The 23,179-nt window shown below is 34.6% G+C and overlaps 3 protein-coding genes across 3 annotated transcripts; 1 reads left to right on the forward strand and 2 right to left on the reverse strand.

Annotated features, from left to right (window-relative positions):
* Positions 1-1,491: 1,491 nt before the first annotated feature.
* Positions 1,492-4,930, reverse strand: LOC130591733 (putative B3 domain-containing protein At3g24850). The gene is made up of 2 exons (XM_057395544.1): positions 4,919-4,930; positions 1,492-2,076 (listed from the first exon to the last, which is right to left on the reverse strand). The coding sequence occupies exons 1-2, from the start codon at positions 4,928-4,930 to the stop codon at positions 1,492-1,494; spliced, it is 597 nt and encodes a 198-aa protein (XP_057251527.1).
* On the reverse strand, positions 4,758-11,684 carry LOC104895268 (hypothetical protein). The gene is made up of 8 exons (XM_010681730.4): positions 11,060-11,684; positions 10,374-10,497; positions 9,919-10,260; positions 8,701-8,863; positions 8,017-8,140; positions 7,889-7,933; positions 6,877-7,140; positions 4,758-5,164 (listed from the first exon to the last, which is right to left on the reverse strand). The coding sequence occupies exons 1-8, from the start codon at positions 11,243-11,245 to the stop codon at positions 5,063-5,065; spliced, it is 1,350 nt and encodes a 449-aa protein (XP_010680032.2). The 5' UTR covers positions 11,246-11,684; the 3' UTR covers positions 4,758-5,062.
* Positions 11,685-13,328: 1,644 nt separating this feature from the next.
* Positions 13,329-18,249, forward strand: LOC104895269 (30S ribosomal protein S16-2, chloroplastic/mitochondrial). The gene is made up of 4 exons (XM_010681731.4): positions 13,329-13,486; positions 13,626-13,775; positions 13,907-13,952; positions 17,727-18,249. Exons 2-4 carry the CDS (start codon positions 13,643-13,645, stop codon positions 17,965-17,967), a joined length of 420 nt encoding a protein of 139 aa, XP_010680033.1. The 5' UTR covers positions 13,329-13,486; positions 13,626-13,642; the 3' UTR covers positions 17,968-18,249.
* Positions 18,250-23,179: the final 4,930 nt, after the last annotated feature.

The raw sequence follows: 23,179 nt of genomic DNA on the forward strand, positions 1-23,179 counted from the left end.
AGAATTCAAGTCTTATGATTGTAGGATTAGTTAGTAATGGCAACAAAGGTGGTGACTGGTGAGATGAATGTGTTGGTGAGCCTGAAGCATTTCGTCAAGTGTTTGCAGTGTCATTTAAGACTTGATTTATCAATGCTATGTTAACATTTTATTAGTACTGTAGGTTGATCGACTTAAACAGATTAAAATGTTAATATTGCATTTGATAAATGATCAAGTGTGATAAATGTTCATATACATTGTATGACAGCTTCTGTGATTGTTAAATTTCTGTGGTAACTTATGAAATGGCATCTCTTTTGTAAACTCGCTCTTGTATTCTGTCACTGATATGCAGACAAAGTATAATTGAAACAACAAACTTAACAAACTGTATATGGTATAAAACTGTCATTCATTATTCACTTCATGAAGAAAATTGTCAATATTTTTGGAGCAACAAAAAAAAGCAATAACCTAAGAAAAAACCATTGTACTGGACCAATTTTGATCTATGAAAGTGTACATGCAAAAGTATTTGATCTATATGAACAAAAAATACAGGAAAACATAACTACAACACTACTTTGATGCTAGAAAATCCATGAATCGTTTATTTAGAGTAACTCTTATCATATCCCAAACGTGTTTGTACCACTGTGAATAGACTTTGAAAGTTGGCTTCAAGTAAGACCTGCATTCATCACCGAAATTTGCAGGATTTCTTGGCTCATGGCTGTGAAAGGACAAGTGAAAATCACTGGTTAGTAAATTCTCTAGCATATAAGAAATCGGGAAGGAATCACTAAACACTACTATTATGTAATTATTCCAACGTTTCAGGAACTCGAATAAGAGATGCAAATAGGCCGAAACAGGACAGATTTACCAGTAAAACAATTGTTTAACATGTATAATTGAATGACTCAATGGTTCCATCTTCAAGAAATAACAGACATAAATATTAGATTGTATGTTTTAGGGACAAATTAGAGGCAAAAAAAACAGCATATAGTATATCAACAAGCTCATAGCATAGATTATTAGAAACCCAATACATTAATATCCCCTAACACAAACTAAAGGTGCAAAAGAGGCCATTAAGAGATAATTCTGCAGACTAATTAATGACATCAACCCAATCTTTAAACTAAACAACTTGTGGTAGCCTGAAGATTAGCAAAAATACTCAAACTCAAGATAAACTAATTAAGCCCAAACTGTCAATAATTATGGACTGAACTTGTTGTAGTCTTCAACTAATTCTGTTTTTTCTTTATCAACATTCAACAACAACCCAGTATAATTAACATATATATGCCTCGTTTCGTATCAAGATTATCAAGATTTTAAGTTAATTATAACCATCCAATCAAGAAATCATCAGACACTCGTAACTACTACTAGAATGTTATAAGATTCTCTCCATCATGAAACTATAATAGCATAATTAATACATGTATATCAAAAAATCAATCCAAAACCTGAATATCAAAAACTAACCTTAAGATTCTATTCTCTGAAAATAGCAAAGTGAAGCTTTTTGCCAATGCGAAACGACATAACAAGAATAGTGTTACCATTCTTCAGATTCTGTTCTTCCACAAGTTCCTTCCATCCAGATTGCAGCATATACGTGAATCTTTGAGGTTCCTCGGTTTTCTCTTGGGGGTATTCCCATGCACGGAGCAACATATCATACATAGTATTGTTCATGATCACCTTCACCTTAATCTTGAAACCCTTCTTGTCTCGTAAATTCAAATGCTCTGGATATCTCAAAAATGGCCTAACAATAAGCTGCAAATTTGGCATCGAAAGTCGGCCTAGATTAGGGTTTAAATCACTTACAGTAAGCTCCCTCTGCAAGATTATCTTGGGATCATTTTCATCATTAATATTTATGAAATTACTGAGACGATTTATCAGTGATTTCAACGTTGCGTTATACCCAGGTAATTTTTCATCATAAACATCCTCAACATCATCATCATCGTTGTCCTCATCGTCGACGTTGTTGATGTCGTCATCAACGTAGTAGTCAATGTCATTGTAGTCGTCGTCGTCTTCGACGTCATCGTTAGTTGTTTCTTGGGCCTCATCAGAAGAAGCAGCTGCTGGTGGTGGTGATGATGGTGGTGGTGGTGGCCGTGGCGGTATAATCTTAATTTTAAGCCTCCTTCCGTCGTTCATTTGGTGCCTAGATTTATCATCAGCATTATTATCTGGGTGATCTTTATCAGAAGATAAAGGTGTTGTTGCTGATGATGATTCCGCCATTAATATCAGACAGAAAGAAAGTAATGGATGTGTCGAGAAATGAATTGACGTTGAATTTGTGAATGGAAGAAGTTAAGAATGAAAGATGAGGTAGAGGAAGTAATATTAAGGTATATATATAGAGAGAGATTTTGTTTCTTGCTGGGAAAATGTTAGAAACTAGGATGAATTATTGGTTATTTCAGTTGTTAGGTTCTCAACTGATTAACTGATTAGCTTCGCGCCTAATTAAGTTGTTAGGGTATTTTAAGAATGGGCGGGGATTTTGGTAGCAGTAATTAGATTTAGTAGAGAATGTAGGATATCATATTGTGAAAAATAGAGTTAGGGTCTGTCCTATTCGGCATAAAACAATTGAACTGAACTGAATTGAACTGAACTGAACTGAATTGAACTGAACTGAATTGAACTGAAATAAATAGTGATATGTGAGAGTAAAAGTATTGTCAAGAGCTGAACTGAACTGATCTGAACTGAACTGAACTGAAAATAAGCTAGGGAGAACAGGCCCTTGATTAGTGAACTTGATTAATTAGTTTAGCTTGGTGTCTAAATTAACCTAATACAACTAGGCAATAAGATATATAGTCATAAATTATTGTACGTCACATAGTTTGTTAAGTTTTATTTGAAAGGGTCTTTTATACTGTTTGTAAATTATAATTTTCATTTGAAAATTCTAGAATTTGTTCAATTAACGTGTTTGGATAATTAATAAATTATAATATGAAATTCACCCAAATTTTTGGTCAATTCAATATATTACATCCCAATAAATAAGGATTTGAAATTACAAATTAAACCATGTTGTTTAAATTCTCTAGCTCAAACCCCAATGACACATTAAACTTTAGTGAACCATCTTTATCAAGTACTCTTTTTCTCTATGCTCTCATGGACGAATGTTCTCTCTTTCACTTTCTCTCTTTTCTCATAAAATAATTATCATTGAAATACTAGAAGGCTGGGGTGGTGGGTGGGGAACGGGGGTGCTGGGCGGGAAAGGTTGGAGCCGTTGCCCGCTAGTAAGGGTTGTTGGGAAAGAAAGGTTGGCGTCGTTGGTAAGGGTGGCTAGGGTGGTGGATGGGAGGTTTTAAATTTGTTATGGTCTAACTACATGTAATTAGGATTTAATTAGAATAATAAGTGTTATTTGAGATAAATAGGTTGATTTTACCTTAATGACTACTATAAACTTAACGGAGTTACTCATTAAGGGTATTTTATGCCTTTTATTAAACCACAAGAGCATCTAATGTATTTAAAAACAAAAGGCTTATCCCATGAATTTTAAATCGTCAATCAAATTTACATATAAAGAATAGTGGAACAAAAGACCTTTCAGTGCATAGTTTTCTTCTTTTTTTTTTAACAATTGTGCATATGAACGATATTGATGTCATATAAATGAGATTTTGTCACAGCCAATTCTTGAGAACCATTATACATTCATTCAAGAGCATTGATCTAGTTTCCACTACATTTTTCTTATCTCAATTTTCATATAAGCCACACATCAAAGACCTAGACTCTCGTTGTCATTCAGACCATAATTGCTAATAAGAGGTTTTATGAATTATTCGTGTTATTTAGTACCTAACTCTCAAATCTCAATCGACAATATCTCCTCTTAAAACACACATACTTTCTTCATTTTAGCCCCAAATCAAGCTTTCCAATTATTGAAAATCCATCATGACGAATTTTCACCTTAAATTTGAATCACACTCAATCGATGTATAGTTTGGAAGATACAACAATTTGAAGTGCCCCTTGCCAGATTTTGAAGTATATTTTGCTATATGTGTTTGCTACTTATTTTCAGTACTCCACACAGAGAGGCCCCTGTATATAACCTACACCATCGACAAGTGAGAGTAACTAAGTAGTTTAAAGGCACAAAAAACACTTAAATATGGGTCATAATGCTATATATTTAAAGAACAATCCTAGAAAAAGAATTACTGAAAAGAAGAGAAAGGATAGCATAAAGGATGAAAGGAGAAAATAAAAAAATAAAAAAAAGAGAAAAGGAACTTTAAAAGGTATAATGAATGTCAAAAACACATTTATCAATTGCACAGATCTAAACAAAAAGAATGGTAAGTCTCTTGAGGTTTGACATTGACGAAATTTCGACTAATCGCCCCGAATCCAACTTTTTAAAATTCCACACAGTATTCTCAAGTTTACCTTTTTTAATACATGATGCCCAAATTGTTGATTATATGTCATTAATTTCATTTATTTTTTAAAAATTTATTGGAACTAATTTGACTTATACATGTTTAACCCTTAGAAGGATTATTCGCTAATTAGATTCGTTCCACCAGATTATAAAAAGTAGCTGAAATTAATGACATATATCAGTGGTAGGAGAATTGTGCATTAAAAAAGGTAAGTTTGAGGGTACTGTGTAGAATTTTTAAAAATTTGGGAAACAACGTAGAAATTGAAAAAAATACAAGGGTATAACGTAGAAAAACCCAACAAGAAACTAGTTAAAAAAGGAGCACTAAAATAACAATGCAGTAACAGTACAATAGGAGGATTTGGAGAATGTGCATGGAGAGAGATTCTCCATGCAATTAAGCTAAAACCTAGGAAAAATCAGTTATTGTCCCGGAACTATTTGATCTATTGAAACTTGAAAGTGTACCTGCAAAGGCATTTAATCTATTGAGGTGTACATGAAAACTACTGTTTGGCTTCAATTATATGAACACTAAATTACAACACCACTAAATTACAACACCGCATTGAGGCTAGAAGATCCATAAATCGTTTGTTCGGAGCAACTGATTCATATCCCAAACCTCTTTGTACCACACTGTGAGCAGAACTTGGAAGTTGGCCTCAAGTAAGGAGACCCGCATTCGTCACAGAACTTTGCAGGACTAGTTGGCTGTGAAAGGACGAGAAAAACACTGATTAGGAAAGCATCTAGGATACAGAAGTAGGGTTCAGGAATCTTTAATTACTAGTATTTATGTAATTATTCCCAGCTTTCATGAATTTAATTAAGAGAATACAAATAGATCGAAATATCTTTCAAAAAAAAAAAAAAAAAAATAGATCGAAATAGGGTTGATATACCAGTAAAATTTAACACCATAAAGGTAAGAGAAAACTCGAAAATTATCAAGCCTTGTAAAGATGAGATAGCATCTTTTTGGGACAAACCAAGCAACACAGCATATATCGTATATCAACAAGCTCATAGCATTACCAGTGTTAATTCATGGTAATGAGAATTGGTAGGGGAACACTGTTACATAGTTTCGTTAGACTAGCCCAAAAAAAATGCCACTTGATTTACAAATCGTCTTTCCATAATGTAGTTCAACGGAAAGGTTTCATGAATTAGGCAACACTTGACATAATATGAAAAAAAAAAAATACATGGGTAGATAGGGCCACTCTAGTTGCAAAATCATAATCCTCTTCATATAGGGTCATTTGTAAATGATGGAGACTCCTTAAAAGACAAACATTTGAAAATGGCCACTTACCACCGGCCAAGGAATTTTTATCAACTTCCTGTGTGATTAAAGGCACTATTCACTACGCTTTCAAATTTCATCATTTTAACTTGAACTACAATTAAGATGCCTCAAATTACCAAAATGTAAGCAAGAAGTAACAAGGAACGGCTATAAACACACTTCTAAGCCATTCTTTATCATCAATTCTAATAGTTCTCTAAATATGGTAGGTTAGAAAATTATTTCACAATCGCAACCAAAAAAGGGAAAACAACTCGCAACAAGTGTATTTTGGTTGGACAAACCAATTCTCAAACATAAAAGCTCCCAAATTATTATGGAGGCTATAATCAGAAACATAAAACCCTTAACACAATTAGATATGTTCAACAAATCCCTTTGAGTCCAAATAAGAAATGCCTTTTCTCTACAAGGCTACAGCACATACTAATGGCACAAAGAGCCCAATAAGAAAAATAATTCTAAAGAGTAATTAATTAAATCAACCCAATCTTTGGATTAAAATTGCTCTTTATTAGCAAAACTACACAAAACCAAGATCAACTAGCTAATACTAAGCCCAAACTATCACATATGGACTGAACTTGTAGTCTTCAAAAACTCTGTTCTTATCAACAAGAAGTCAACAACCTAGTAAGAACACGGGTCTTAGTAGGGTCTGGGGAAATCATAATGCATATAGTCTTAACCTAAACCAAATAGATGAGAAACTGTTCTCAACAGACACCAGGATATCATAGCATCAACTTCATAGACATAATATAGTTAGCATATACCTTGGTGTCTAGACTCTAGAATATGAAGATTTAAGTTGGAACGTCCAATAGAACTATAGAATGTTAAGATACTCTATTAGGGTCCTGAGGGTTCTCAGTAATCAAGCATAAAAAATCCTTCAATATTTTTTCACATATTAGCAAGCCAGAGGGTAAAGAACTGATGGATTCCAAATTTCCACCTGCTTAGCACCCCACCGCCACAAGAAACTCATCAATGAAAGAGTTAACAAGGGAAATTTTTATTCAGAGTAAGATGAAAATAGAACATTTAAAACCAAGTAACATCAACAGGCATTATAAAAAATTAATTAACAATAGAAAAAAAAACTCACCATCATATTTAAACGACCCAATGTGTGACTTCCTCCAAGGGGCTCGAATGATGCCATGTTCTGAGAAAGAGTTGGAGATTCATGGCCCTGAGAAATGTCAGGTAACTGGGAAGACTGCCCACTTTCATGCGTGCAAGCTACGAGGGTTGTCTGCTGATTCTGATTAAGAGACTGATGATGATTCAGAATAACAGATTGATATTGTGGCTGATGAGCCAACGTCACTAAAGGATGCTTAGATGGTGTATCCTGCTTCCTTGGACTCTGCCATATGCACTCCAGTTGCATTAATCAGATAGGACATATATATGATCATAAAAGTAGAATGTCATAAACAAGCATTAAACATGAAGTTTCGTCAAAGCATGAATTCTCACTGTTTAGATTTGAGATGTAATATAAAGCAGTATAAACTATAAAGTATAAATACACTCATAGTCTCTCATCATAAGGCATGGCGCGTATATATAGTCAAGGCAACAAAGTTAACAAATAAACACACCATACCTCCATTCTCACGCGGCCACACCAGACAAACTAATTTACACAATTGATAATTTCTAAGTGCAATTGTGTTTAGTTGATACAAAATTTCCCTGTTCCACTGTTGCCATGTAAAAAGAACCTACAAACGATATAGTTATATGTATTCTGATATAGTAGAGGTGAAACTTAAAATATTTATCATAATTATCAATACTCAGCTTGACTAACACACATTACTGTCCACTAACAAATGCTATGATTGTTTCCTTCAATTTCTATTTATTTTTTATTTTTTTGCTTAAATGAAAGCCTATCCAAAAAAAGTTCCTATATAAGCTGAAGGTTCATAAATCATAAGCAAAACGAGGAATATCCAACTCTCAGAAAAATGTATCGACACTTTATTCCATCCAGCGAAAGAGGTAAATTAAATTTTTAAAAGATACAATCGGCATTAGATTCAGATGTAGAAGTGTAGAACAAAGAAAGCCAAGTTCGGCCAATAGGCATAAAAAATGTAGCATACCTCTGTTGCAGACTGGAATTCATGGTCACTATTGCTGTGGTATGACTGAGAAAAAAAATATCAAGTTATTACAACACAGATCAATATTCCAGAATCAGAACCCATGTAATGATAAACAGTGAACTCACAAGCAAACCAGGAATGGTTGGAGAACTGTTTGAGGATGCACGCCTAACTTTATGTCTTGGGTTGTAGAACTTATAGTCCCTTTCGGTGATTGCTACTTCAGTCCGACCTGTCAAACGCTTGAACCTGCCGCAGAAGGAAAGCTAGTGTTAAAAGAGATGATCAACCAATAGAACCTTACATATATTATCAAATCTCTTGTTGGAACTCTTCAACCATAGTATTCACCAGTTGATTACATGATAGAAGTATGAGCTTAAGAAGGGAACCCAACACTCTTCATAGTACGACAGACTACAAAAATTACTTCTGACTTTTGATGTTCAAAAATTTTAAATTGCACGGGAAGAGCCTCGACTAGTCGAGTTCTTTCTTTCTTTTTTCCTTTTTTTATAAGAGAAACAAGTGAACTCTTACGTTATGCCATAATCTTATCAAACATCATAAAGTACGATATCTCTGGTTGTTTTTCCTTAGTTTTAATATTTTGCCCTCTCCTCTTACATACAAGTACTTTGCTTATCATCAATAACTACTCTTTTATCTAAAGGATAGGAAGTTTCAAAAGAGTCATTAGAGCAAAACAACTGCAGTATTTAATACATGGGCACAAAAGGTTATTATTAATTTCTTAAAGTGTACGCACAGAAGGTTATGGCAAACATGTATAAATGACTGAAACTAACCATTCTGCATCATCACTAGGAACGCTATTTGGTCTCTCAACGATGTCTAAACCATTGGCCACCACAAAACGAACCCGCTTCTCTTCTTGGACAACTAATTCTGGAAACCTAGTTCTTGTTTCAAGAGAAGTGGCCAATTCCCGTCTTTTAAAAGAATAGGAACCTACGTTTCACAGGAGGCATATAATGTTAGACAAGAAACTAACCTAGATATCATATGAAGTAATAAACATCCAGGAGATGCATGCATTACCAAATGAGCATATAATAAATTCTACTTTCTCAACTTGCATAGTTAAACTAGTTCCAGCACACAGCAGGCTTAGCTTCTAAGTTCTAGCTGACTATTTCTCTCCTAACATGTTAAAACTGACTTTCATCCTGAAAAGTTCCCACTTGATAATAGCACAAATTCCGGCAATAATGCTTTAAAATACTGCAAAATTGACACCGTTAGTAATAATAGATAAATTAGTATGAGAATATTTCTTTTCTATTTTATTTCCTAACTTGTAGCATATATGATATAACTAGGACTCCTCCGTTACTGCACCTATTGTAACTATACAACATGTATATAGAAAAAAACATAATGACACCCTAATCAGGGACTGTTACAACTTACACATCTCAACTACCATGATAATCACAACAACCCCTCCCCCTCGTCAATCGAGTCCCTCTTGAAATCTCTGCTTTTTTTTCTGTCCTCTCTTCCTTGTGTCTCTTCTTCTATACTCATGGCTAATAATCCACCGGTCAACATCCTCTCCAACTTGCGCAGATCATGCATAATATCCAGAACTTGGTCCCCTTGAATCAAACATGGTCAGGATTGTTCCATATAGCCGTTCGTGCCCGCTACATTATGGACCATATTGATAATCTGAAGCTACTCCAGACCCCTGATGTTTTCACCACCAAGTAGAAGCAATTGGACGTCATAGTTCTGACCTGGACTTGTAGAGGACCTTTCTTTTCACCAAGTACCATTACTCAAGTTAAATCGACTACATGATGCTTGGTTATTGCAAGTTAAGGATCTGACCAAACTGTTTCCGTCCCAAATGATGTCTCTCTCTCTGTGTGATATGGGATCCACAAAACAAATCAAGTCTGTTACATCAAATTATTTCACTTGGACGTTTGTTATGGTATGACTTGCTAAAAGGCAATGAAGAGACAATTTATCCCAACAAAGAAGCTAGAATATGCTACCTGTTTTAGGAAATTTCTGCGTCAGCTTTCTGTAAAGCCCGCCAGATGCTTCAAGAGCTACTCCAATTGTCTTTTCACGAAAACCATTTAATGAAGCAAGTCTTGTGTTCGCTTCACTAACCAAGGTTTCATAGAGGTTAGCCACATACATCAACGGCAAAGCAAACCTTGGATCTCCTTCACGCTGAACTTCTGCTACCTTTCTCTTGTTTGATTTATCATCTCCAAGCTCAGCAATGTTGTCAATACAAGCACCCCGCTTCTCAATAATATGCTCACTGATAAAACTATCCACAACAATTTGCAAGAATCTTGCCCTTGCAGTTTCAATTGGCAAAATATCTAATAGAAAAGCAACCAATACGAGTAGATTAGATTGACCTACTGGAAAGAAAAAAAAATCCTAACTATGGGAAAATGTTGAACAAACTACGGCTGAATATGCTGAGACTTACCCTTTGTGATTAAGGCATTGCAGGAGTTTCTTAGAGACCCACTACTTTCCAGGCTAGACCGATCATCCTCAACTCCAATGTTAAGAATCTGAATCGGGCTTTTGTACGCGTCATCTAAGCAACCCTAGATAAACAAAAAGCACATGATTATTCATACAGGGTAACATGCACTATTTAAAAACAAATAAAAACTCATGGATGAATATCACATCACAACTACATATAACATACATCAAGAACCTACAGAGAAAACATGAGAGGGGCCAGTGATTTTCGGTCCGCTCAAACAAGAAGATCCACAACAAGTGAACCAATACATTTCCAGCACTTCATTTTGGATCAACCAACTTCATACATTTCACACCATCATATAGCAACTAAAGTGACAATAAACACAATCTTCCAATCAAATTTTCCATCCTCTCTCTTAAAACCCATTAAAAAAAATGCTGAATCTCATTACACTAATTAATACTTCAACTCTTCCATTAAATATGAGAGTAAAAATCTAAAAAACAATTACACCCATCAAGTCAAACAAGCATATATAGCACACAAAAAGTTTATCACTTCATCTACACCATTTCACTGCAACTCTAGCACTTATTTATAACCCATAAAAAATCAACAATATAAACCAAATTTTTTCCAAAAAAATCTGAACAAAAACAAAATACTTCACTTACAACGGTATTAGAGCCCTCATCATGATCTACACTATCTTCAGTAACTGCGTCATGATCATTACCGCTAATTCTGTCGTTTTCGCCGACTTTTTTCACTTCACCTAAATTTCTCTCATCAATGTACGTATCTACTGGTCTTGAATTACTATTGTTTTCATCATTGTAAATTGGAACCCTAGTTCCCATATCCCTAATTTAATTTACAATCCCATAAATTATCTCACCTTAAAACACCCAAATACATGACCATTTTTTGTTATTTTAGCTCCATTTTTCTGGATTTTGTTGAAGAAGTGAGACTGTAAGAGTGAGTAATTGAATTTTGTGGTCCATTTTTCCCTCCAGTTGGAGATGAAGAATGTGGGTTTTGTGTTTTTTTTAGGGGGGAGAAGAGAGGGAGGAAAATAACGGATATACAAACTGCGAGGTGTGAGGAGAGAGAAAATGAAAGAGGTGATGGGATGACCGGAGCTAATACCGTACCACAAGCGATGATAACAAAGGAGAAAGAGATGTATTGTCCAAACCTAACGCCGGTTTTCCTCACCAATTTCCAAGCCGGTTGATGTTGGGGTGATATGACTGATATCCGAGTACTCTTTCGTGCCGGGTGATGCTTCGGGTTATTGACATTTTTAATTCTCTATGTTAGATATTAATGTTGCACAATTTATTAGTTAGAAGCTTAGAACTAGTATTTTGGTCGTACGATGCTCTGAATAAATTACAATAAACAAATATATTATTATTTTTGAATTTTATTATTTATTTTGTCACTTTTCGTATTTTTTTTCATTAAAAAATTGAAAAGTTTATGTCATGACGTGATAAGCAAAGAAAATTTGAAAGGTTTAAGTTTGAAAATGATAGCTTAAAAGGAATTTTGGTAAAAGAATATGACATAATTAGTCTCTTGTTAGTTACGTAATAAAATTGTTAGAGATGTATATACTTGTTTAACTCTTTTTAGTCAAGTATATCAATTATAAGAATTTATCATATTTCATTTGGGGTTGTTTGGCAATCGGTTGTTGGTTTTTGGCTGGTTTAGTTGGCTTGTTTGTAGAGATGGCCAACAGTGCGGGCCAATCCAGCCCAGCCCACCACGTGGGTCGGGCCCGCATAAAGCCCGGTTCAGCCCAGCTCGAACTGTGAAATTGGTGGATGGGTCGTGGGCCAGATTTCTTGAGCCCAGTCCACTAAAGCCCGCTACTAAAATTGGACAGCCCGGTCTAAGGGGTTGTTCTCTTCGGCATAAAACAGTTGGACTGAACTGAACTGAATTGAACTGAACTGATTTGAACTGATCTGATTTGAACTGAACTGAACTGAAATGAATAGTAATATGTGAGAGTAAAAGTATTGTCAAGACTGAACTGATCTGAACTGAACTGATATGAACTGAATTGATCTGAACTGAACTGAATTGAACTGAACTGAATTGAACAGAACTGAAAATAAGCTGGGGAGAACAGGCCCTAAGTAAATATTGAACCAAATTATGTATATTTTAATTAAAATGTATATATTTTAATCAAATTGCACATATTATAATTTAATAAAATTTTAAAATAATCAAATTATTCATTAATATTAATAATTGTATATATTTTAATTCATTTTAAAGATTTTATGTAACAATTATGAATAATTTCAATGATTAAATAATTTTTAAAAAAACAATTCTCATCATCTCATGCCAGCCCGCCAGTCCGGTCCAGTCCACCAGGCCCACAAACCGCTAGAACCGCTCCTTAAACCGTGAAAATCGGTAAAAGATCGGTGTGGGCCAAGATTTTTCACGGTCCAAACCACCCAATCCATGAATTTCACGGTCCGATCCTGGGCCGTGAAATCTCAGCCCAGCCTGCTACAATTATCATAGCATACAAGAGTTATGGAATTTGCGATTTTCTTTTGGCTCACATGAAAATCTCTAATTAAATTAGTGACTTTGTTTTACTAGATTGCTAATGAATCCTGTAGCCCCACCGCCACCATCCACCTGAAATTCTTTTGGGGCAATGGGTGGAATGTTTGGCCAGGACATTTCACCCATCGACTAAATATCTGGTCTGGATGTTTGGACCATGATTGGAACGTCTTGCCTAGACTTCGAACCCTTTATAAAAATTTAGAAAAAGGATGGAGGTGGAAAAAAAAAAGAGAAAAAGTAAAATAGTAAATAATAACTTGATCAATTTTAAGACGGTATTTAACCATTTTCATATGAATAATATCACTTAAAAAAACTGAAAATGACAATAATAAGCCATAAAACATCTCACAAACAGAATTATTACTTCAGATTCAATTGTACTAACCATAAAAGTATCATTAGGTTTTTCTAAAATCATTAAACCAATTCTAAAACGAGGTAGTATTCAACAAAGACTGGTGCTCGTTCTTCATCTGATATTGTACCAGGTTTGTTAACCCAATTTTCCATCTCCTCTAAATTCTAAAATTTCCTTTGCTATAAAATTTCTTTCTGCTGAACAAATTCCCAATTCAATTACCATTGCATCATAACCTAGTGTTAACTAATCGATTCAAATTGAAACAGAAAGAGAAGAGAAAAAGATGGTTGTGAGGCTTCGTTTGTCTAGATTTGGGTGTAAAAATAAGCCCTTTTATAGAGTCATGGCGGCTTCTAGTAGGTCTCCTAGAGATGGTAAACACATCGAAGTTTTGGGTTACTATAACCCTCTTCCAGGTTCTATTTTTCTTCTATCTTTTTCTACCATTTTTCTTCTTTTGAAACATTAGAAATTTATGGGTTTTTTTTTTGTTATGAATTTGAACTAAATGCACTTACTTTTTTGTTGAATTATCTGATGTTTGTAGGTCAGGATGGACAAAAAAGAATGGGGCTTAATTTTGATAGAATGAAGTAAGTAGTTATGCATTTCTGTTTGTTTTCTTCATTTAAAGTTGTCTGACTTGTATTTGGTTATTGTTTATGTATGTTGGGAAAAGTTATTTTTATGTTTTGTAAGATGAGGTTGGTAAATCAGGCTGCATTTGTAAAGTGTCAACTTAACTTACAGATGAGTGTGTAGACGGAATCTTTGATAAATTACCTCCTTAAGAAGTGTTTAAGGGGATGGTGCTATTGATGAGCTAAATGAAGTGAAGTTTTGAAGGGTATGAAGGTAGTGAGATCAGTTCGGGAGGGGAGATTGTTTGCGTTTGCACGATCTTGCCTTGGTGGAAGTGCTTGGCCTTTAATGGGATGTTAATTTGAGCTAATTCATATGATAATTATTGGCATATCTTGTCAATAGTTGTTCAGAGTGAGGGAGGTTTTTAGATTATCCTTTATGTTAGGTCTTTGAATAATTTCAATCTAGTGAAGGGTTGTACTCTTTTTGGTGACTGGTAGATGGGTTGATAACATGTCCTATGTAATGTCTCAAAGTATTGGCTAGGAGACTTTTTTGGCTTAGTCATGGAGAATCCTGGTAAAGAAGAGAGTTTCATGGGTCCTAGGGTAGTTGTAGAGTCCACTATTCTTGAAGCTCCTTGTTGTTATCTGAACCTGGAATGGGTGTCATTGGCCAAAAACCTATATGTGAAGGTTATAACTCAAGCTTGTGGAACTCTTTTGGTGATTCTTCCTAAAAAGCACGAGTAAAAACATCTTAGGTGCCAAAAATCATGTTTGCAGCTCCACGGTCTTGATCATCCTATTTCTACCAGTAACACTATTGTAGCATTGTTCTCTATACCAGGCTTAGCCTATTAAATATGGACTGTAAATCCATGTTCAACATCAATCCCAATGCTCAAAATCTTCCCATTTTATGATATTGGATATTTGGATTTCTGCGAGTTAAATCGGAGTAGTCAGGGCTAAGTAGTGCAAGTGGGGGTACACATGTTCTCCTTTTCCTTTGGGATTTTCATCTTCAATACCCAATTTTCTGTGTCTCATGTACACATTTTCTATTTCTTTGCCTTTTATTTTATATTCGTGTTTGGCTCAATTACAGTAAGGAGGAATTTGTTTAGAGATTTTCTTACTATTCCTGAAACTGTGGTTGTTTTTTCCTTTCTTTTCGAGTTGATATTGAAATCTTGTTTTCTAGATCTTTATTGCACATATGATGTGTGATTGCTGTTTTCTTGTTCTTCTATCTATATTTTTGGCATATGTTGGCTTCTGTCTGGCTCTTTGCAGGATGTGATGATGTGTAACACTTCTTTGTTTGTGTTTGTATCTTCGTGTGTATATGTGCTCAATGTTCATTGGTTTATTCTGTTTGTTTCGTGGAGAAGTCACTAACAATCTGAAGTCGAGGAATAAACGAAAGAAATATAGTAGATAGAGTGTCTTTTACCTATCAGTGTATCTTAATTGTCAAATATTGTTATTGTGTGAACTAGCTTCCTTCTTTTCTGATTTTGCTTATGCTGTTGGTTGCTGAAGCTACTGTATTCTTTTTTGGCACGCTTTTGCTTGAATATTCGAGAAAACCTTCCCCCACTTAAGTTTATTCATTTTTGAGAATAGCTGATATGTTGTGTGGATAACTCATTCAATGAACTATACAAATATTAATGGGAGTTTGAAAGTGCTTGAATATTCGAGAATACCTTCCCCCGTATTCATGAAAAAGCTGATATTTTTTTTGTAGATAACACATACATGAACTGTAGAAGACAAGTAATTATGTACCGGCTTTAGAAAATAAAGGATTAAGTCAGCCGTGATGATGTAGAAAAATCAGAGTGATGAGCTACTGTTACAACTTACAAGTTTGATTAGATTAGTTAACGGAAAATCAAGATTCGATTCATACAATGGCAATTCAAATTAAACTCATCACATAATTGCACTAATAATTAATATAAAAGAGGAATATTGGTAGAGGGGAGAAATATAGATCAATATATTTGTGGAATGTTGATGGTTTTGGGCCTTTTGGCTTGTGAGAGTTTCTGTTTCCATTTCTCTAGTTCTCATTACTCCGTTTTACCCAATATGTATCTAACTTACCAACACGTGTGTAATTTTTTCGCGCTCTTTTTACGTATAAAGCTCATAGATTTTTTTTATAATAGGGTTGCAGTTGTAAGTTTTAGCTTCATCCCCCTGCTTAGATACAGCAATGAAACCCCTCAAAGAAAATTCCTGGTGGTACCTCCACTTGTCATGAATTGGAGAATCAAATGTCATTAGTTATTCGTAAAAAGGAGGTCAAGTATTGCCTTTGTGGAATGTGGACCACTCTTGAAGATGGAAGAGTCCGCCTCCAAGAACCTCTTTTTTCCAATCAATTTGCAGAATCTTAGTCCATCTACTTTTTTGTTCACAATCTTTGTTTGTGTATTTGTGCACACCAATGTTATCCAACGCTTCCACAGAGGCTGCTGTTCTAGGTTGAGTTAGGAGGTTCAGTTGCACGCAGGTTACTTACCCCATGATAAAGGAGTGGCTGTTTTCAATTGATCTCTAATGCTTGTGCTCTTATGTCTGTCGTAAATTGTGGCAACTACAGCAACTAGATATAGGAGGAATGAAGGATAATACTATGTGATAAAATCTGGCAAACTATACCCTAGGCTGGCTTGCATCACTCAAATTATAGCCAGCTGTGTAGTGGATGTTCAATGATGTAGAGTTGTCAACTGGATATTGGGGGTTAATTAATGGTTTTTGTCACTCCTGCATCTCCAGGAATTTCATGCAGGAACAGTTGTTAACAGGATATTGGGGGTTAATTGATGGTTTTTGTCACTCCAGCATCTCAGGAATTTCATGCAAAGACAGTTGTTAATAGGATATTGGGGGTTAATTGATGGCTTTTGTCACTCCAGCATCTTAAAAGTTTCACACAAGATATGTCTCTCGTAGTCTCGTTTCTGTCATGAGACTCTATACCATGTGCTGCATAACCTCCTCTTTGCATGAGTTTCAATTCTTGGTGTTGTAAAATGTTATTGTGAGAGTTATAACTTCTCAGGCTTTTCACCCGCCGGCTTTTTCACTTTTCCTTCTATATTTCTTCCTTTGTCATGTTTCAGTACAAGTTGATATATCTAGCTTTTTAAAAAAAAAAATAATGAGCATTCTTGAATTTTATGATAACTGATTCTCTTATGCTATTCTTAGTTGTGATGTATGCTTTATTGGGTCTCTTTTTTCTTTTTCTTTGGGGTGTGCTTTGTAGGATGTAATGTAAGTTGTAGCTGTAATATTCACTATGTTGGTTTTATGCTCTAGAATCGGATGGCTTGAAAAACATTTAGTGGGATAGGGGACATAGCTGTATAATTATGTAAAGCAATTTGTCTTGATTCTGTGATCTTGAAACATTTCTTAAAATGGGTAGTTTTCTTATATGAGATGGGTGAACATTCGATTCTGAACTCAATGGAGCAGCTGTTCTCTACTTTAATATCTGTAAAGATATTCAAAAGAGCAACATCAATTAATGTGGTTTGGCTTCAAAGACATAGGCAGTTCTGTTCTGATTGATTAGTGGTCTTTGTCATTGGCTCATTGCTAGTTTCACTTGCGAAACTTTTCTTATGGTTTGTGTGGCTGGTGGACTTTTGGAATTCACAACTTCTTTTGCTAGTGTCTTTGAGTTCAGAGCTGTTTTCTAATTAATACTTTACAAGTGTCACTTGTTTATTCTTTTGACCTTGTGATTCACAGATATTGGCTCTCAGTTGGAGCTCAGCCATCAGATCCAGTTCAGCGAATTCTGTTTAGAGCCGGGTTGTTGCCTCCTCCACCAATGATGGCAATGGGACGTAAAGGTGGGGCACGTGATACCCGGCCTGTTGATCCCATGACTGGACGTGTTTTGACTCCAGGAAAACCTAGCAGTTCAGAGAGTTCTGACAATCCCAACATCGAGGATGTAGAAATAGTAGATACCGCAACATCGTCCTGATGCTGATGCACATTTCATAGGTTTAGAGTTTGAAGCAGAGGCGCTTAGCATCCTGCAGTTCTTAGCGCAACTCTGTGTTTTAATCACGATATACTTGAATGAACATTGTACTATCTGCAATGCCTGCTCAATTTTGGTTGTAGACTCTTGAAAGTAGGTCGATGTTAGAATAAGCAATTCTATCAGAACATCATCACTTTGGCATTTCTGTCATAAATTGTTGGATTGATCCCAAAATGTATTTTAGGAGACATCTGATGAATCTGGATCATTTATCTTGTACTGCCCATCCCCACAGGCCACACTGTTTGCTTTTAAAAATAGAGGGTAAACAAATAAAGTTCGACGATATCCCCAAAAAGTTCAAAATTATGTGGGGGAAGCACAATGATTTCAGGAGCAAGCACCAAGATTTATTCAAGCTATTATTGATTTTCCTGCCTGGAACTTCAAGGAAGAAGCACAATGATTCATCTGCAAGCAGGAAATTCATGGGACAATAGTACATTTCCAGCTATTTTCTTTTTGTTTGCCCCTAAGTCAAGACTAAAAGGGGATCCACCTCCAGAAAATAATATAAGTCAGACTAAAGAGGGGGGAAGAAGTTGAGTTTTATTAATAGAGTAAAGAGGGGGAAGTATGTACACAACAGGTTTACTATGACAAATTTGAAGCACCGAAGTTTTTTGAAGTAATTTGGGATGACTTTTCGCTTATGATTCTAATTTTTACATGGTCTTAGACCACAATTTTGATCAATCAACTAACAATAGATATACTTGGTGTCATGGTGTGCAAATTGAAGCACGCAACACGAAGCAAACACATAATCCTTATAACCCCCAACTAACCTTTTATGTAATGGAACGTTATGGTATAGAATTAGTCCAAACTATAATGGTATCATGTAAAATCCAAAATAATTTTGGGTATCAAATGGAAAAATCAAAAGAATAGTAGTACCATGTAGAATTTTATTTTTATGATTGAACCAAACGACCACTTAGCACTAAGCATTAAAGCACAATGCATTATGCACTTAACACTAAGCACTAAGAGCAAAGCCAATGGTTGGTCCTCTGACAGTTTATGAGGAGAGAGAATGCTAAAAAAACAATAAACAATTAAGAGAGAGAAAAAAAGGGAGGAGAGAGGGCGTTGCCCAGTTCACAAATATGAACGGTTTACCAAAGGAAAAAATCTGAAAAGCATCAATTGGGTGTGACAAGTGGCAAAGTATAAATGGTTCATGGGGATTGTGTATTTAGATCTAAAGGTTGATAATTGATTGTGATGAATGGTTGAGATTGTGAGCCAATTTGTTCATGCTTTTTTTGACCCTTTTTACAATAACGGTCATATTTAATAATTAAAAATTAAATTTAAAAAAAAAACTTTACCAACAGCTCTATTTTTCTATTCTCTATAAATAGAGCCTAATATTGAGGTATTTCCATATATTTTTCATACACCTCTTTTTCATTAAACACTTATTTAAGATATGAATCCAAAAAATGGGAGGAAAAAAAACCAACAAAAATCCAAAAACACTCCACAACCCCAAATTAATCCAAATTTGCAATCTTTTTGTAATTCTCAAATTGATCTCAATAATTATGTTGAACCCAGTTCACAAAACTTTCCACAATATCCAAATTACGGAATGCAAAATATGAGTTCTGCTACTCAGTATTCCCAACTATATCCGTCACAAAATATAAGTTTCTCTAATCCTAGTTCTTTCTCCCAATTGCCTCCTTCACAACAAAATTTTGTTATCCCAAATCATATTTCTGTAGATGAAACAATTTTTCCTACGTCCCAACATTTTCAAACATCACAAGGTGGACGTTCACTTCCGAACTTCAATAGTTCATATCATACCCGTGCTCCATCTGTTGAAGGTGACGACGCTAATGAAGAAGAAGAAAATGATGAAAATAATGCTGAAGGTGGAGAGTCACAAGTTGAAAAGGGACAAAGAAAATATTGGTCTGAAGCTGAAGAAGAAGTTCTAGTAAAGTCTTGGCTTCAGGTGAGTACTGACAAGTTTCAAAATACTAAACAAAATGGAGAGACCTTTTGGGGTAGAATTACAAATATGTATGAGCAGGTTAGAGTATACAGAAACAAAATGTGGGCAGAAAGAGCTGAAGGGATGAGAGAAACTGATCTATTAAAAGAAAGGGAATTAGATCCTCTAAGAAGTCGTTGGAAACGAATAAATGCTAGTGTATCGAAATTTGTTGGTGCATTTGCTCAAGCAGAGTCAAGGAGAAAAAGTGGTGAATGCGATGATGATGTTATGAAGACAGCTTATGCTATTTACAAGAGTGACAACAAGCCTCACCATAGGGATTTTAATGACCGACATTGTTGGGAAATTCTTAAGAGTTGTGATGTATGGAAGCCTTATGGGGATATTGTTAACAAGTGCAAGAAGAAGGCAACAACTCAAGAAAGTGGTTCAAAGAGGTGGAGGATTAATGAAACAGGAAATTACTCCACTTCAACTGACCCAAATACACCAACTAGTGGTGATATAGGGTGTTCTGTCCAAACACCAAGCGATGGGTCCACAAAAAATAAGGGAAAGGGAAAAGTTGTGAACATGCCATCAGAAGCATTCCAACAATGGGTGGATAATATTGAGAAAATAAATTTATCAAAAAATTTAGAAACTGAAATGGAACTAACTAGGCTGAAGTATGAAAGAGAATCACAAATTGAGAGGTTGAAATTCGAAAGGGAAGCTCAAAATGAGAGGGTGTTGTTGGAAAATAGGAAAGTTTCTATGAAACAAAGGAAGATCAATTTGGAATTATTCAAAGTGCTTGCATCAAAGGACTACTTAACTGAAGAAGAGGAAAATTTAAAGAGTCATTTAGTGAAAGTTTTATTTCCATGAGATGTGATCTCATTTATTAATGTAATTTTAAATTCGTAGGTGTGTGTTATTTAGTTGTTGAATTATGAATTTAGTAGTGGTGTTTTTAATTGTTGTTCTAATATATGTAAACTCTATTAACGTATTTAGTAAAAGTTAATTGCGTCATATGATTTGTGGATCTGGCATGCTTTCTTTGGAACACCAGGTAGGTGCAATGATATAAATGTTCTTGATAGATCTCCAATATTTAACGATGTATTTGAAGGTCGTGCACCTCCAGTAAACTATGTTATCAACGGCCACCAGTACGACATGGGTTATTACCTAACAGATGGTATATATCCTCAATGGGCCGCGTTTATTCCCACAATATCTCTTCCATTGAATGAGAAGGAAAGCCTTTTTGCCCAAAAGCAAGAGAGCAAACGAAAGGATGTGGAGCGTGCATTTGGAGTATTACAAGCTCGTTTTGCAATAATTCGTCAACCAGCATTAGCTCGTGATAAATATATGCTAGGAAAAATAATGTTTGCTTGCATTATAATACATAACATGATAACTGAAGATGAACGAGATTCGTACTCCCTTCGTTTTGATCCACATGATTATGACCAAGATTTTCGCCCATCCTCAAGCCGACGACAAAACGCCGATGAACCTTTTATATATCATAATAGTGATAATCGCATCGGAAATTTGCAGACATTCATGAACAATAGGGATCGCGTCCGTGATCAAGCTATGCATAGACGACTCAAATTGGATCTCGTAGAAAATATTTGGCTTAAATTCGGGCTAAACAACGAGCAAACTAGTTAAGGTGTTGTGTTATTTATATTTTTTAAATATGGTGTATCAATCTTTATTTAAGAAAAGTCGGTAATGTCTAGTAAAACATCTATGTATTAATGTTTGATTAAATGAAATAATTTTCTTGTACTTAATTTTTCATTCATATAATTTGAAGAAGATTTTTAAATAATTTTGATTAACATAAATAATTAGTTATGATACAAATAAAAAAATTATAAATATTATAATTACTCCAAAATGATAAATATGGTGAAGAATTGAGATGAATCAAATTGATAAGGAGAGAGAAAATATAATGGGGTATGGTAAATAGTAGGAGAGAGAATTTGATGACCACAAAAATTGGTCTAACCATTGGGAGTAAGAAAATAGAGGTTTTTGAGTAGATTGGGTATGAGTGATGTGGAGGAGAGAGAAATTAATATAGTATTTGATAAACCCTTTGAAGAGTCTAACCATTGGATATACTCTAAAGCACAACTAAAACTAATTTATTATTACCAAAACTCTTTTTTTTTCGAGAAGTTTACCAAAACTCATTTTAATAAGTCGAGAACAACAAACACTAAGAGGTCGTTTGGTTCACCTCAAATTCTACAGGAATTTGGATTTCCTAGAAAGTACAAAATAAGATAATTGTTTGGTATGCAGGAAATAGGAAATTCATGGGAAATAGAATTTCCAACGAAATGGAAATTCCTATTAAGTTTAGGAAATTAATCACAACCCCCCTTAGTGATTATAAATTCCTGTGTCAAGTACAAATGTCTATGATCAACCAAACACCAAAAGCCATTTCCTAGGAAATAGACAAGGAAATTTACTTCTCATAAAATAAGACTTCCCATGAGAACTAAGAGCATGTTCTCCCTAGCTTATTTTCAGTTCAATTCATTTCATTTCAGTTGCAATCAGTTCTGTTCAATTCAGAACAATTCAGTTCAGTTCAGCTCCAAGGGCATGTTCTCTTCGGCATAAAACAACTTAATTGAACTGAATTGAATTGAATTGAACTGAACTGAACTGAACTGAACTGAATTGAACTTAAATGAATAGTGATATGTGAGAACAGTTAAGTTAAGTTCAGTTCAGTTGCAATTATTATTATTATTATTATTATTATTATTATTATTATTGTTGTTGTTGTTGTTGTTGTTGTTTCTATATATTATTTTGTTTATTACAGCTTTACTCATTATTATTACTATAATTATTAGGAGGAACATGGTTTAGGTCAAAGCACAAATAAACCCACGTTTTTTTAGCCCATAAACCAATCAAATCGGGTCAAAACGGTTTATGATGTAATTTTGGCGGTCCAACCCAATCATTATTTTTATTACTAAATATTATTATATTATTAAATCTAATTATTAAAATTGTAATATTAATTTACTTCTTAGATATTTTTGTTATTATATATCATCATCAAGTATTAATATATTAATACAAATAATGTAAAATAATTATTATTAATTATCATTATTATCATTAATTATTATTATTATT

The sequence above is a fragment of the Beta vulgaris genome, chromosome 6 (genome assembly GCF_026745355.1).
Source record: "Beta vulgaris subsp. vulgaris cultivar EL10 chromosome 6, EL10.2, whole genome shotgun sequence".
In the NCBI taxonomy this organism is placed as follows: domain Eukaryota; kingdom Viridiplantae; phylum Streptophyta; class Magnoliopsida; order Caryophyllales; family Amaranthaceae; genus Beta; species Beta vulgaris.

Coding starts and splice junctions, on each gene's coding strand:
- LOC104895268 (XM_010681730.4), bottom strand. CDS start 11,245: ATGGGAACTAGGGTTCCAATTTACAATGATGAAAACAATAGTAATTCA. Junction 8,141..8,700: donor CCTAGTGATGATGCAGAATG/GTTAGTTTCAGT, acceptor CTTCTGCGGCAG/GTTCAAGCGTTTGACAGGTC. Junction 7,934..8,016: donor CAACCATTCCTGGTTTGCTT/GTGAGTTCACTG, acceptor TTTTTTTCTCAG/TCATACCACAGCAATAGTGA.
- LOC104895269 (XM_010681731.4), top strand. CDS start 13,643: ATGGTTGTGAGGCTTCGTTTGTCTAGATTTGGGTGTAAAAATAAGCCC. Junction 13,776..13,906: donor TTACTATAACCCTCTTCCAG/GTTCTATTTTTC, acceptor TGATGTTTGTAG/GTCAGGATGGACAAAAAAGA. Junction 13,953..17,726: donor CTTAATTTTGATAGAATGAA/GTAAGTAGTTAT, acceptor TGTGATTCACAG/ATATTGGCTCTCAGTTGGAG.